Source organism: Orycteropus afer, unplaced genomic scaffold (assembly GCF_000298275.1).
Source record: "Orycteropus afer afer isolate SDZICR_OR568_19922 unplaced genomic scaffold, OryAfe1.0 scaffold00300, whole genome shotgun sequence".
Classification (NCBI taxonomy): Eukaryota; Metazoa; Chordata; class Mammalia; order Tubulidentata; family Orycteropodidae; genus Orycteropus; species Orycteropus afer.
In genome coordinates this window covers 3,699,212-3,714,459 of record NW_006921887.1, presented here as the reverse complement: position 1 = coordinate 3,714,459, position 15,248 = coordinate 3,699,212, and the positions used below count along the sequence as shown (strand labels likewise).

Sequence of the window (15,248 nt, the reverse complement as noted above, 5' to 3'; positions counted from 1 at the left end):
GGTCCGACTTGACGGCACATAACAACAACAACAACAATAGCTAATGGTATTGAGCATCTTGTCGTGTGTTCAGCGGCTGTTGAAATGTTCTCTTTGGTGAAATGTCTATTTGTACATTTTACAGTTAAGTTGTCTTTATGTTGTTAAGTTGTTGCAGTTTTGTGTGTATGTTCATTATTAAATTCTTAATGAATATATGGTTTCTGAAGATATTCTCCCACTTGGTAGCTTGTCCTTTCTCTTCTTTGGTAAAGTCTTTTGATGAACAAACGTTTTTAATTTTTGTGGGGTCACAGTTACTTATTTTGTCTTTTGCTGTTTGTTTTCAGATAATCCATTGTTAAAAGCTAGGCCCAGCACTGTTGCCCCTTCATTTACTTCTAAACATTTTGTAGTTTGAGTTTCCACATTTAGGTCCTGAGCCCATTTAGAATTTGTTTTTGTGTGTAGTGTAGGCAGGGGTCCTGTTTCATTTTTTTGCATGTGGAAATCTTAATTTCCCTGGCACCATTTATTGAAGAGACTCTTCTTTCCCCATCAAATCAATTAGCCCCCTCATCAAAACAAATTGACCATAGATGTGTGAGTTTATTTCTGGTCTCTCAATTCTATGTCTATGTGTCTTCTATTAATACCAGTACCAGGCTGTTTTGACTACTGTAGCTGTATAATATGTTTTAAGATCAGAAAGTGTGAGTCCTTCTCTTTGTTCTCTTTCAACATTGCTTTAGTTACTTGGGACCTCTTGCTATTTCAAATAAAGTTGAAGATAGGTTTTTCTATTTCTGTAAAGAAGGTTGTGGGAATCTTGATCAGGATGGCATTCAGTTTACAGATCACTTTGGGTAGTACTGACGTCTTAACAATATTAAGTCTTCCAATCCATGACCTTTGATCTCTTTCAGCAGTGTTTGACAACTTTTTTTTTTTTTTTTTAATGCCAGTCCTGACCACCAGCTTGATACTTCCAAGGAATTATTACTAATTTAGCAAGTAATTATATTATTTTGAATTTCTAAGGGATTGTTACTAATTTAATTTCTTAGTGCAGATTTGCAAAGGTGTTATGGGTAATGTGAGAAAAAATAGAGCCCACTTACAGAAACAAATGCTTAACAGATGATATGATTTGTTTCAGAAGAGTAAATAGGGGGAGGAGTGGACAGGGGTGTGGGTGGGGCTGTATCAGTCATCAGTTAGTAGCGGCTCTTGGGGCTGGACAGTGGATGGTACGCAGAGATTCATCAAACTGTTGTGAATACTGTCGTGTATATTCGCAGGTCTCCACAAGTTTCCTCTTCCTGATACTTTTACTTACACCTACATATTAATACCAAAGTTTCTGAATAACAGCTTCTGAAAGCAATGCTGTTAAGATATAATTTAAGGTTTTAAATACAAATTTATTTGGTTGCTCTGAACATTAGAGATGAAAGTTTATGGCCAAAACTATAGGTTTCACTGGTACTGTAAACACAGAGAAGTTATGTAGCCCAGCATTTCCTATTGGTTAATCGTTATATTTCAGAAAGATTTCTTCATGTCATGTAGCCTAGTTTAGTGTCTAGACTCAGTTTAGTGTCTATCAGTCAGAATGCCTGGAAGCTGATTACAAATACAGATTGCAGGCCCTCACCCCACAGATTCTGATCAGAAGGCTGAGAGTGGTATTGAAATATACATTCTGAGGAAGCTCAGGAGATAATTTAACTATACTGAGTATCTGTCAGATTTTCAATTCATTGTACTAACACATACACACAAAATAATGTGATGGTGAAATATTTTAATGTAAGTTGTTGCAATAAAAAAATGACTGTAAAGTTTTGTGGATTATTGTTTAAAGAAGATCTATATGAAAGATACTATTTAAACATCAATCATCAGTGTCACTGACATTTTTTAAATACACATTGCACAGGATAAAGTATAGTTATAAAGAAGAAACATAAATAGGGTGAATGATGACTACTGCCCCAAAGTCGTCTTAAAACTACTAGACTAGTCAAGGTGCTCCTTTATATATAGTAATAGCACACAGCCAGTAATTTCCAGCAAAAAGGCTTAGAAATAGGTAGGGGCAAAGTTTGAGGAGCCTGAACAGAAATACTGGTTTATGTAGGTCTGTTTAAGCCAGTAGGGAGCTCTGGTAGCATAGTGCCTAAGGCACTTGACTGCTAACCAGAAGGCTAGCAGTTCAAACCCACCAGCCACTCTTTGGAAGGAAGGTTGAGCAATACTACTTCTGTAGTGATACTGCCTCGGAAACCCAAGGAGGGTCGCTGTGAGTCAGGTCCGACTCGAAGGCACCTAACAACAACATTTAAGCCAGTAGGGAGCCCTGGTGGTGCAGTGGTTAACTGGCCGGTTGTTAACCAAAACGTTGGCTGTTTGAACTCACCAGCCGCTTCAAGGGAGAAAGATGTGGCAGTCTGTTTTGCTAGAGATTACAGCTTTGGAAACCCTATGGGGTCGTTCCACCTTATTCTGTGGGGTCAACTCAGTGGCAACCGTTTCTCTAGGCCAGTTGATAGCTACACAGTTTTGAGGATGTGGATCCTGCCCGCTCTCTTCACAGTGTTGCGTGGACTAGTGCAGAGCATTTGGTCAATTCCACCGCACTGGCAGCAGCAGTCAGCAAAGCCAATTCATACTTGTTCAGAAAGGTGAAGCATTAGGGTTTGCCAGGTGGAGGGAAGAGAAAGGCACCAACAAGTATCAAACAGCTGCTATATATCAGGTGATTCACATATTTGTTGAAAGGAGAGAAAGCTGCTCCTGAGCCAACATAGACTGTCTGACTCCAAGGTTTCATTGTATTATTACAGCATAATAGGAAGTAAATGAGACAATGGAGGTGTTATCTTGACTCAGACAACCTATTGCACAGTCCAAGGATGCTAAGGGAAACCAGTCCATCGATAGATAATTCTGGAAAAAATAAGGAACCACAAAATATGAATGAATTACTAGATGATATATTTTATCTTTTCTATTCTGAGGTAGTTGTCAAAAATGATGGTAGAAGAGTGGCATCTGCTAAGCAGGAGGGTTACTATGTTGACACTAAGTCTGGAGTTCCTTGCCAATCCAGTACTTTAACTGTGAGGGCGTGGTGTAGTGGGCTAAAGCCTTGTGCTGCTAAGCAAAAGTTGGGCGTTTGAATCCAGCAGTCGCTCTGCAGGAGAAACATGAGAAGGTCTGCTCTGTAAAGACTGACAGCCCTGGAAACCCTATGGGGCAGTCCTACCCTGTCCTATAGGATCACTCTGAGTCAGAATCGACTCAATGGCAGTGGGTTTGGCTTTTTGGTACCCGTTCACTCACACATCTTACCTATTAGAGGAACTCCCGAGAATTAATTTTATTGCATCAATGACAATTGCATCTTAACACTTCAAGGCAAATCTTAAATCTGTTTCAGTTACAAACATCTATGACTTTTTCACTAAACACACTCAGAATAAATTACATTGACAATTTATACTCTAGTAATAAATCATCTGTGTCCCTTATTAAAATGTTAAAACTAATTCCTTTACTCTTAAAATATTAAGCATAGGTGTGGAATTTTGTGAGCGGGCAGTGGTGGGGATTCACCTTCCATCTGGGAGACCCAGGGTTTGGTCCTCTAGTGCTGCTCTAACAGGAATGCCACAAGTGGATGGCTTGAACAAACAGAGATTTATTCTCTTACAGTTTAGGAGGCTAGAAGTCTGAGTTCAAAGTGCCAGCTCTAGGGGCTGGGTGAAAGCCCCTCGACCTTGGGCCTCAGCTCTGCCTCTTGCTCCAGGCCCACTAGAGCTGGAGGCTTCTCTTAACTCAAACAGCCGCTGGCTGCTGAGGCTGACAACCCAAGGTCAACAAGTAAAATGACACAGCCCCCACATTATCAAGCAACACGGCAGGCCACTAGTTCAGCTCCAGAAATAGGCTCAAGATCAGCAGAAAACATGGCAGGCCACTGAGATGAAAACTCAGCCAAATGCAGGGTCCAGATGTGCTAAAAAGCTCAGAAACCTTTCTCAAAGCTTCTTATATACCAGATGCAGACGACATCCCTAAGGCACTCAGCTGCTCACAGTAGATTCCACCATGGAGCTGCATCATGGGGAATATTACATCCAGCTGCCCAGCCACTCAAAATCAGGCCCAGCCAGGTTGACACACAACCTTAACTACCACACCCAGGTTCAGTTTATCTCATGCACAGCCACCAGCCCTCTGTCAGTGGAAGCTGGCTTGTTGCTATGATACAGAACAGGTTTCTGCAGCGCTTCCAGATGAATTAAGCCAGACTAGGAAGAAAGGCCTGCTGATCTACATCTGAAAAATTAGCCAGTGAAAACACTGTGGGTCACAGGCATATGGACCCCATTTCGTTTGGGGTTGCCATGAATCGATGAGCTAACTGGATACTAACAACCGATTTTAATGGAAATATTGTCTCACTGAAACGTGAACTTACTTCTAGGACCACAGCTCCCCTGTAGAGTACTACAGGGAGAGGGAGCGGAGTCTGTAGACTACTTAATGCACCCATGTCAAGTGCCAGGCCTACTGTGATACAAGATGAATCTGAAACAAACAGGAGCCCAGTAAGCATTTTCACATGATCCAACCATTTGTAGAGCAAGCCTGCTCTAAGGAAGAATCCTGAGGGTCATGGCTCTGGCCTTGGAAACCTAACAAGATTTTTTTAAAAAATAAAAAAGGAAAAAAACCAACTCACTACCATCAAGTCAATTCTGATGCACAGTGACCCTATAGGACAGAGTAGAACTTCCCCTGGAAGGCTTCAAATCCTTATGGCAGACTGCCACATCTTTCTCCTGCAGAGCAGATAGTGGGTTAGAGTCTCTGACCTCGCTATTGGCAGCCAAGTGCTTTAACTACTGCACCACCAGGGGTCTTCAACAAGATGTTCCCCGCCCCCCCCCCAAAAAAAAAACAAACCTCAATACCATCGAGAAAGTTCCAACTCATAGCAATCCCTCCTTGGCTTTCCAAGGCAGTATCTCTACAGAAGTAAATTGCTCAGTCTTCCTTCCAAGGAGTGGCTGGTGGGTTTGAACCACCAGCCTTCTAGTTAGCAGTCAAATGCCTTAGGCACTATGCCAGCAGAGCTCCTAGCAAGATGTTAGTAGTCTTATATAAATCAGACCTGCAGATGGCGACAGCTCACTGGGATTAAGCACTATGGCCCTGGTAATGGAACAGTGCCAGCAAAATCAAAGAGCTTAAAGGCCTGAAATGGACATGCTGGTTAGCAATAGTGTTGACCTTGATCTAAAAAGGCAGTTGAAGAGAGGCTGCTGTCTTCACTAAGGGGAGATGAGGTCCCACCCAGTGGTACTGCCATTTGCATTTTATATTCTGAACAGGGTGCTGGCACTGGTGGATCAGTTGGAAGACTGTCCTTATCTCCAGGCGTGGGGGAAGCCAACTGGGACACATAATTCAGACTAGTTTCTCCAGCTGGGTTTTCTCCCAGGAAGTTCATGAAGTCTTTCTCTTGTGCCTTTAGTAAATTTTCAGGAGTGTTCCATAGTCCCAGCTGACTTGGTGGGGCGTTAGGTGGCACTGGGATATGGCCACAAAAACTAAGGTCAGAAGCTGCCTCATTATAGGTAAAGTTCTCAAAGCACATGCAGGGGCCTGGGCGTGAGGGATTCTTTTCCGTTGGAAGGAGGTAAAAGTAGGTTGCAGGCTTGGTAAATTCAGTTTCTGTGAGTGACTTCTCAGTGCCCGAGGACTGGGGCTTACTTCCTTCTGGCTTGTTTACAACCTCAATAGCATCTGGGATGCAGTCCTTGAGGTTCATTATTGTTAGGTGAGTGTTCTCCTGGGAAGAAAACAAGAAATACATTAATACTAACAGAAATGGTCACTATGAGTTGGGTCCGACTTGATGGCACATAACAACAACAACAACAGAAATGGGGTCTGTGTGTCATTCTACGTGAATTAAGTGCATGACATGAAGTTATGGTTTTGATTTTGCTCATGCTTTATCTTGGTCACGAGGTAACGGAAGCTGGTATTGGAAACCAAAGAACTTTCCCTGACAGAAGAAATCGATACAAAAGGAAAGAATATATACAATACAAACTCAACATTTACCTTGGAATTTATCAGCGACAGGACGCTGCTCTTGTAAGGGTCTGGAATGTCAGGGAAACACTTCTCCTTCACCCTACAAAAACAATAAAGAGTAGCCTGAATTTTGCAATGTGATGGGATACTGAGAGCGAGCACTTGGGAGCCAGATTCCTGGGCTCGAATCCTTTCTCCGTCACTTATTAAGAGTTATTTAACTATACCATGCTTTAATTTCCTCTTTGGTTAAATGAATGCAAAACCAAACCCACTGCCGTGGAGTCAAACCTGACTCACAGCAACCCCTCCTTGGGTTTCCGAGGTGGTATCACTACAGAAAGAGTTTGCCCAACCTTCCTTCCAAGGAGTGGCTGGTGGGTTTGAACCTCCAGCCTTCTGGTTAGCAGTCAAGTGCCTTTGGGACTATGCTACCAGAGCTCCCTTGGTTAAATGAAGGCAGAGTTAAATGTGGCCATATCCCAGTGCCACCTAATGCCCCAGCAAGTCAGCTGGGACTATTGAACTCTCCTGAAAATGGTCCTTAGAGTATTGTTGTGAGGATTAATGGGTTATTTTTTGTAAAGCACTTAGAACACTGGCAAATATATAATAAGTGGCATGTAAATATTACCTCTTGCTAGTATGATTAGGGAAACCTTTTTCATTTCTTTAAATAGTTACTTTCCTCCTGTATCTAAGTGACAAACTAAATTCTGAAATCACTTGCATGCTCTCTGACTGAAGTCTTTGTCCTCTTCCTTTTCAGCACTTGTTTTCAGATTATTCAATGGTATTTTTATCGTATTAAATGCTTTTCTGGCTTTTGCTGACTCGTTTGTTGAACAACATCTTCCTCACACACTTACCACTGAATTTTCAAGTAGCAAATGATCATGATGAATAAGATGCTGAGGAGCACGGGGAGTGTGATGCGTGTCAGCACATGGGCTACAAAGAAAAGAGGGTGTGATGAGCACTCAAGAAAGGAAGACTAAGGTGGAGGATAATTATCTCTCAAATGTCTATTTATCAAGATACAATATGAGTTCCTCCTGCCTGGGGGAAAACGAACCAACCAACACAGAGGGCCATTTGCCTTTAACACCATCTGACTCAAACTCGTTCCCTCTCTGGATGAATGGGATCATGACTCCCAATCCTTTGTTCTCTTTCTTTATTCGAATTCTACTTCCCACACTTGGCAAACTTTCATGGTAGGTAAAGTGTAATTTCTGTCCCTGACATTAGGCTTAGATACGTGATTTGGGTGGGATGTTAGGAGTTGAAATGTAAGCAGAAAACAAACAAACAAACAAAAAAAACCAACCAACCACCAAGCCAGTTATCGTCAAGGAGATTCTCACTCCCAGTGACCCCCCATGTGTCAGGGTAGAAGCATGCTCCACAGGGCTTTCAGAGGCTAATCTTTTGGAAGCAGATCACCAGGCCTTTCTGAGTGCAGTCATACATCCCGATTTCCGTCAGCAGAACACAGATACAGGCATATAGATACCCCAAAACCAAAAATCAAACTCACTGCCGTTGAATCAGCCCTGACTCATGGCGACCCTTCCTTAGGTTTCTGAGGAGGTATCACTATGGAAATAGATTGGCCAACCTTCTTTCTGAGGAGTGGCTGGTGGGTTGGAACCGCCAGCCTTCTAGTTAGCAACCAAATGCCTTAGGCACTACACCGAAGTATTTCTTCAGAATATTTATGAGTCTGAAGTCATCATTTTAGTGGAAAATATTTGTGTTTTCCTTCTTGGACAGATTTCCACCTTACACAGGTTTTGGCTTTTGCAGGTTTTACTGGCTATAGATACAGATATAATCTATTAGATTATAAGAGATTAGATTAAGAGATCATAAGGTGATATGATATAATGACTTAAGCCTCATAAATATTCTGAAGAAATACTTCAGCCTAATGAATATTCTCTAAAAGCTGGAACCTGTGAGATGCTATGGAATGAGTAAATCACTCATAGTGCAACCCAAATACGAGGAAGTGTAGACAACAAAGCCAGAAGTAGTTCCAGGAAGTACAAGGGCAGAGATGAAGCGCCATCTTCCACCTCCTTTTGCATTGTTACTGTATGGGAACACAGGCTGTGTGCGGGTACTTTTCTCTGAATACAGTTATTCTTTATGCTTTTATCTTTTTTTGTTTTTCTTTTTTGCCTGTAAATTGTTCCCAGCGAAGAACAACATGCATAGGTTTGGAAGAAGGTAAAAGATACTGATGAATTCCTTTATTTTCATTAGAATCTGGCAAAGCTCACTTCCCCCCTTTGCCTTCAGAGATTTTACTCCTCATCTTTGACTGGCAGTTTTTGCTTTAGCTGCAGTGTGTAATTCTGATGCACATTATTACAATATTAAAAATCGACACCTTTGTTTCCTTGAAACTCTTTGCTACAAAAATATTCGTTTTGCCCAAAATAACAGGGGAGCATTTCCTCCTTTAACCCATCTAGTGTTAGTGTGTCTATGAAAGCAAGAACATTCCTCTCATGCATTTTTTTCTTAAATATTTTACTGAACTGTGCTAACTTTATCATATATGATCTTGATAGTTTTCTCTTTTTTTTTTTTTTTTTGGTACGTTATATTCAAATTCTTGAGAAGATAAGAAACATAAATTCCTTAATTTGTGTAAGACGATATTTCCCTTCTTGTTTCCTTTTTTAAAAAAGCTTATTTCCTCACAGCCATGGACAAGAGAGTGAGCAATTCATCTCTGAAATAAAAGTCTGATGTTAACCAACGTCAAAATATTCAGTGAGGAGAAAAAGTCAAAGAAGCTGTAGTAACTAAGTTCAAGTATGACAAAATGCTCATTAATTACAAATGCAAAGCATAAAATAATCAAAAAAATACATGAGCAGCACCAACATAATTATCAAGAAGCAAAGGATGGAAATCATGCAGAAGCCAACAAATCTGTCTTTCCAGTGATTTCTTCAAGCTTCTGCCAAAAATGTTTATCCTGCAAGCAAAGGCAAAGGAAATAGCAGCATTGAAAAGCTGATGGATTCTCAACTTCTGACGGTGGCTTCAGAGCCTCAAAAAACAAAACAAAAAAAAAACACAGACTCACTTGCAATGTAGCTTGTGGGAGTCAACCACATCTGTCAAAGATGTTCAAAACTGGTTCACAAAATTAAGAGATCAGAAGGTGATATGATCCTAAAGACACTGCAAATACCAGTGGGACCACTCTGTTTTACAGGGCAATGCCTAATAGGACCCTGAAAATGAAAGGGGAGAAATGCTTGTGGGGTTGGTGTTTGAAAGAGCAGCTTACCATCCGTGGGACCATATCTGCAAATGGCACATTTGAGAAACTATGGATAACTGGAAAGAGCCCGAAACCACAGTGTTTCAAGAATATGAATAGGTTTTCAGTAGTATGAATATGGAGTAAGAAAGCTTGGATGATGGGAGCAATTTATGAAGAGTTTTTAACAGCATGAAAAAACAAAATCTAAGCCTTTTGTTTGTAGGCATTGCTACTTGTCATCTGTCATTACCCCTTTCCAATATTAAATTCATTTTCTCCCACCATCCATAGCATGTTTGTACAGATTAAATTAGGCATCTTTAAACAGAAACACATTGCTTACTAAAGAACAGGCCTCTGTGTTCTATGTATGTGTGTGTGTATGTTGTTGTTATGTGCCACTGAGTCATCTCTGACTCAGAGAGACCTTATGTACAACAGAACGAAACACCTATGTGCCAGCCTCACAATCCCTACTATACCTGAGGTCATCGCTGCAGCCACTGTGTCTATCTTGCTGAGGGCCTTCTCCTCTTTTGTTGACCCTCCACTTTACTAAGCATGACATTCTTCCCCAGAGAATGATCCCTTCTGACAACATGACCAAAGTAGGTGAGACAAAGAGTGTGGCCATTCTTGCTTTCAAGGAGCATTCTGGCTGCACTTCCTCCAGGACAGATCTGTTAGTTCTTTTAGCAGTCCATGGTACTTTCAGCATTCTCCGCCAGCACCACAACTCAAAAGCATCAACTCTTCTTCGGTCTTATATATATGTATATGTATTTTGTTGCTGTTATTAGGTGCTATCGAGTCAGCTCTGACTCATAGTGACCCTATGTACAAAAGAATGAAACACTGGCTGGTCCTGTGCCAGCCTCACAATCCTTGCCATATATATATATATAATCTCCAAGTAAATTCCAAAGCTAAAAGAAAAGTAGCCTGAAAATATTATCTAAAATTAATACAAAAATAGCAAGAGTACTCAAATTGATGTTGATCATTGACTCCCATCCCAATCTGCCTACGGGAGTTCTTGCTTTTGGTCTGCAGACCTAGGGCCCTGTTTCACTCCAGTAAGTAGTGAGTGCCATGACGTGCTACTCAGGTGAGCCTGCCCTGATCACTGGTCAGGTCACTGTGGCCATCAGCAGTCCTACCTGATGTGTTCATCTTGTCCCTAACTCTGCCTTCAGCCGAGGGACCCTGGCACCAAAGAAGGGCTCAGCCCAGACTCTGCCATTCACACAATGATAGACATGACTAGTTAGCTTTTTGTTTTCCAGTGAAGAGACTGTGCCAGTGGGGGCCTTCGATGACTCCGTCACTGGAGTAGTTCTTTTCTTCTCTTTCCTCCATCAGTAGCTGTTTTCTTCCACCACTTTCCTGTTCTCTCAGTGTCAGGATTTGCCATGAACATAAGTTTTTGCCACTAACTGGTTCCTGTCATTCCTTTCCCTTCTCTTTTCTTTTTCCATCTTTCAAATCATATATCTTTGGAAAATACCTCTCCCTCTCACACTTTCTGCCACCAAATTTACCAACATGGACTTTGTAAACAAATGATCTCTGCTCCTGCCCTGATCCATGCCACAACCTAACCATCTCTAATTGCCCCTGGAGTAGCTGGCAAAGTCAGGCAGCCATTGGTGTGCCACGAAGTAAACCCAGTTGGAGAAGGTTGCCTGCAGAGAGCAATTCTGCTGAGAAAATCGCCACTGCCCTTCACTGGACAGAGGCCTGTGGCTCTTTGGAAGTCCACATTAAAATAAGCAGCCTGTGATTTTCAAATTACTCTGAGACTGAGCTATGAAGAAGTACTGCAGGGGTCATTGAGGAAGGCAAGAGGAACGTTCTAGGCCGTAATTCAGTCAGATCGGCTCCCCTCTTATCCGTGTTATGTAGCTCTATGTAATATTTTTTGTGAAACAAAGAATTTTAACATAAGAGAGAGAGAAAAAGAGTAAGAAGAAAGGTTTGAAAATTCCTAGTCTAGGAAAGTAATATATCAGACAATGTTTCACTGCTATTCACAAAGTTTTTATTATCCAAATTTTTCAGAAGTGGATGGCTGTATCCTTCTTCCTAGTCTGTCTTAGTCTGGCAGTGCCACTGAAACCTGTCCACCATGGGTGACCCTGCTGGTATTTGAAACACCAGTGGCACAGCTTCAGCCTCACAGTAACATGCAAGCTACTACAGTAAGACAAACTGACAGACGAGTGGTCTTTGGTATGGATTATACCTCAACATTAAGAAAACAAAAATCCTCACAACTGGACCAATAAGCAACATCATGACAAATGAAGAAAAGATTGAAGGTGTCAGGGATTTCATTTGACTTGGATTTACAATTAATACCAGGAGCTCTGGTAGCATAGTGCCTAAGGCACTTGACTGCTAACCAGAAGGCTGGAGGTTCAAACCCACCAGCCACTTCTTGGAAGGAAGGTTGGGCAATCTATTTCCATAGTGATACTGCCTTGGTAACCCAAGGAGGGGTCGCTATGAGTTGGGGCCAACTCGATGGCACATAACAACAATAACAACAATCAATACCCATGGAAGCAGCAGTCAAGAAATCAGATGTCATATTGCACTCGACAAATCTGCTGCAACAGACTTCTTTAAAGTGTAAAAGACCAAAGATGTCACTTTGAAGACTAAGGCCCACCTAACCCAAGCCATGGTGTTTTCAGTCACCTACTATGCATAAGGAAACTGGACAATCAATACGGAAGACAGAAGAAGAGTTAATGCCTTTGAATTATGGTTTTGGCGAAGAATACTAAAAACACCATGGACTACCAGAAGAACAAACAAATCTGTTATGAAATGCAGCTGGAAAGCTTCTTGGAAGCGAGAATGGCCAGACTTCATCTCACCTACCTTGATCACACTGTTAGAAGGCACCATTCCCTGGAGAAAGATATCAAGCTTGAAAAAGTAGAGGGTCAGCGAAAAAGGGGAAGATCCTCAACAAGATGGATTGACACAGTGGCCGCAACAATGCTTAAGGACAGCACAGACTGCTAGGATGGCGCAGGACTGGGCACTGTTTGTTCTGCTGTACAGAACAACTCCTAGGGTCGCTATGAGTCAGAGCCTACTTCACGGCACCTAACACAAACAACAATCTAGATAAAGGCAAACACAACATCTGCATGACATGTTAGTTTCCCAGGAACCTAAGTAAAGAGATTCGACTTGGAAAAACTTACCATATTCATCTGGAGTGGTGACTTTTATGAAAGTACCTTTGGGGCCCTCACCGGCACTTGTGTATGGAGTGACAAAAACTTCATAGAAAGATTCTGGCTGTAGATTTTCCACAACGAAAATCTTTTGTTCTGGGTTGTCAATTTTGTATTTGCAAGCTTCTGAAACATCTGTGATTAAAAATTAAAAAAAAAAAAAAGGTTTTTTTTTTAGAAAAAATTATTAAGGGTGTGATAGAGGTCTCGTGAGAGACTTAGCATGAATACTCTGATTGACTCTGCACTGTCAATGTTTTTAACTCAACCAAAAATTCAATCATAATTTCACCACATTAGGGACACTGATAACATTTTCAAGAGATGGTAGGAAAAGCAGCACATCCCTTTAAAGCAAGGGATGTCGGTGATCCAGGTAGGGTATAAACTCAAAAAACCAAACTCACTGCCATTGAGTCCATTCTGACTCATAGCAACCCCCACTGGGTTTCTGAGGCAGTAAATCCTTACATAAGTAGATTGTCCCATCTTCCTTCCACAGAGCAGCTGGTGGGTTTGAACCACCAGCCTTCTGGTTAGTAGTCAAGTGCCTTAAGCACTGCACCACCAGAATTCCTTAGGTAGGGCATACAAATCCATAATAAGCAGTAAGAGCTGTCAAAACCCCAAACCAAACCCACTGCCATCGAGGTGATTCCAACTTATAGCAACCCTATAGGACTGAGGAGAACTATCCCATAGGGTTTCCAAAGCTGTAAATCTTTACAGAAGCAGATTGTCTCATCTTCCTACCAGGGAGCATCTGGTGGGTTTGAACGGCTGACTTTTTGGTTAGCAGCTGAATGCTTTAACCACTGTACTACCAGAGCTCCTAAGAGCTTGTAAGAGACTTAAAAATAAATTTCATTAATGTTTAACAAAATCATAAGGAAAAAAAAAAACTGCCTAGGAAGAGAGTTGCACAAGTGGCTGGCTTTCTTAAGAAGCTTCTGGTGCTTTTAAGTGCTTCTAGAAATACTAGGCCACACTGTTTTCTAAGTAAACTAAGATAACAGTCCCCCCAATAGCTTGCTCACCCTACTAGGTGGTTTAAGAACCACCTTCTGCTCTTCTGGTGATGGAAGAATTGTTAATGATAAATGATAGTTGCACATTGTGATTAATGTTATTGATGTTGCTCAATTGTACACCTGAAATACACTGAATTAGAATGTTGTGAGATATATGTGTGTGTATATATATATATATATACACACACACACACACACACATATTATATATGTATATGTTGTTGTTGTTGTTATGTGCCGAGGAGTCAGACCCGACTCATAGTGACCATTCTTTGGGTTTCCTAGGCAGTATCACTATGGAAATAGATTGCCCGATCTTCCTTCTGAGGAGTGGCTGGTGGGTTTGAACCGCCAACCTTCTGGTTAGCAGTCAAGTGCCTTAGGCACTAAGCTACTAGAGCTCCCATATATGTATATATATATTTACAACAGTGAAAGAAGAAAATTGTAAAAGGTCATATAAGAACAGTATACAGCCTTGCCAGTCAGCAATGACAGCATTTCAAATAATAAGATCTTGAACAAGCAAATAAACCAAAACACCAACATCACCTGAGAGATTGTCCCTTTTGAATCCTGGGGTGCACTGCTCCATCCTGGATTTCAGATAGACATAGTATCCTTTTATGAAGCCAGGTTGTGATTCAGTGGAATAACCTTGCCAATTCAGAGTAAAGGAGCGGGATGTCAAGCTATCTGTGGCCACTTTAGGATTACTGGAAGGAGCTAGGAAAGGAAGTTGGGGTAAAAACACAGTCATGATTTGAGAAATATTCTCAGAGAATTCCTATAAACTGAAAACAGGACTGTTGCCCTTTCTAGAAGCCATCCATGAGAGCTTTTGCCAAATGAAGGCATTTTCTCTTTCTCTTCATCGTTGGACAGTCTGTGAGAGTAGGGAAGGACTTCAGTAATCCTCCTACTCAAGGCTTGCCTTTCAGGTGAAATGGATGCTCAGAATGACTAAGTAATGTGCACAAGGTCACACAGCAAAAAGAAAAACAATGAACAATCTTTCTTAGACTTTATTCTTTAATGGTAAGTGCTATTTGAGAGAAGACCCAGCCAGAAAACTTAATGAAGTGAGGAGGAAGGGGAGGAAGAAGAGGTGAGGTGAGGGTTCAAAGAGATGAAGGTGAATCTGAAGGAGAAATTTAGCCCCCGCTGTGGCCATGCAAAGTTATCATATGTCACTAAAAAATTCCAGGTGCATTTATTTCAAAGGCCTCCTTGAGCCTGTTTTGTTTGCCATACCTGTTTGTGTATACTTGGGCCTCCGCATACCACATACACAAACAACACACACTCCTTTCAGGTTTGGAGAGTGCCTGCTATAAAGTGAGGACCAGCCCTCACCAACAGAAGAGTCTCCAAGTGGCTCTGACTTGTGTGAGGTATCAAGGCTCTCCCGCAGGCTCTCGTGGGCTTGAGACCCTGTACTCCAACGATGAGTAATAAACAACCACACGGAGTGCCAACAATCTCCACCAGTGGTGGGACAGCGGTAAAGATTCTGGGGGGCAATTCCACCATATGTATCAAAAGTTTTAAAAATTGTAAAAGAAATGAAAAAAAAAA

At 41.5% G+C, this 15,248-nt stretch overlaps 1 protein-coding gene across 1 annotated transcript in view; it reads right to left on the bottom strand.

Moving 5' to 3' along the window:
* Nucleotides 1-5,266: 5,266 nt before the first annotated feature.
* Nucleotides 5,267-15,248, bottom strand: part of OSMR (oncostatin M receptor) — a 77,176-nt gene continuing 67,194 nt past the window's right edge. The window contains exons 13-17 of the mRNA XM_042782399.1: nucleotides 14,223-14,396; nucleotides 12,607-12,774; nucleotides 6,966-7,047; nucleotides 6,124-6,196; nucleotides 5,267-5,845 (exon numbers count right to left, since the gene is read on the bottom strand). Of these exons, the coding sequence (XP_042638333.1) occupies nucleotides 5,267-5,845; nucleotides 6,124-6,196; nucleotides 6,966-7,047; nucleotides 12,607-12,774; nucleotides 14,223-14,396 (1,076 nt within the window). The remainder of the gene's footprint in view (nucleotides 5,846-6,123; nucleotides 6,197-6,965; nucleotides 7,048-12,606; nucleotides 12,775-14,222; nucleotides 14,397-15,248) is intronic.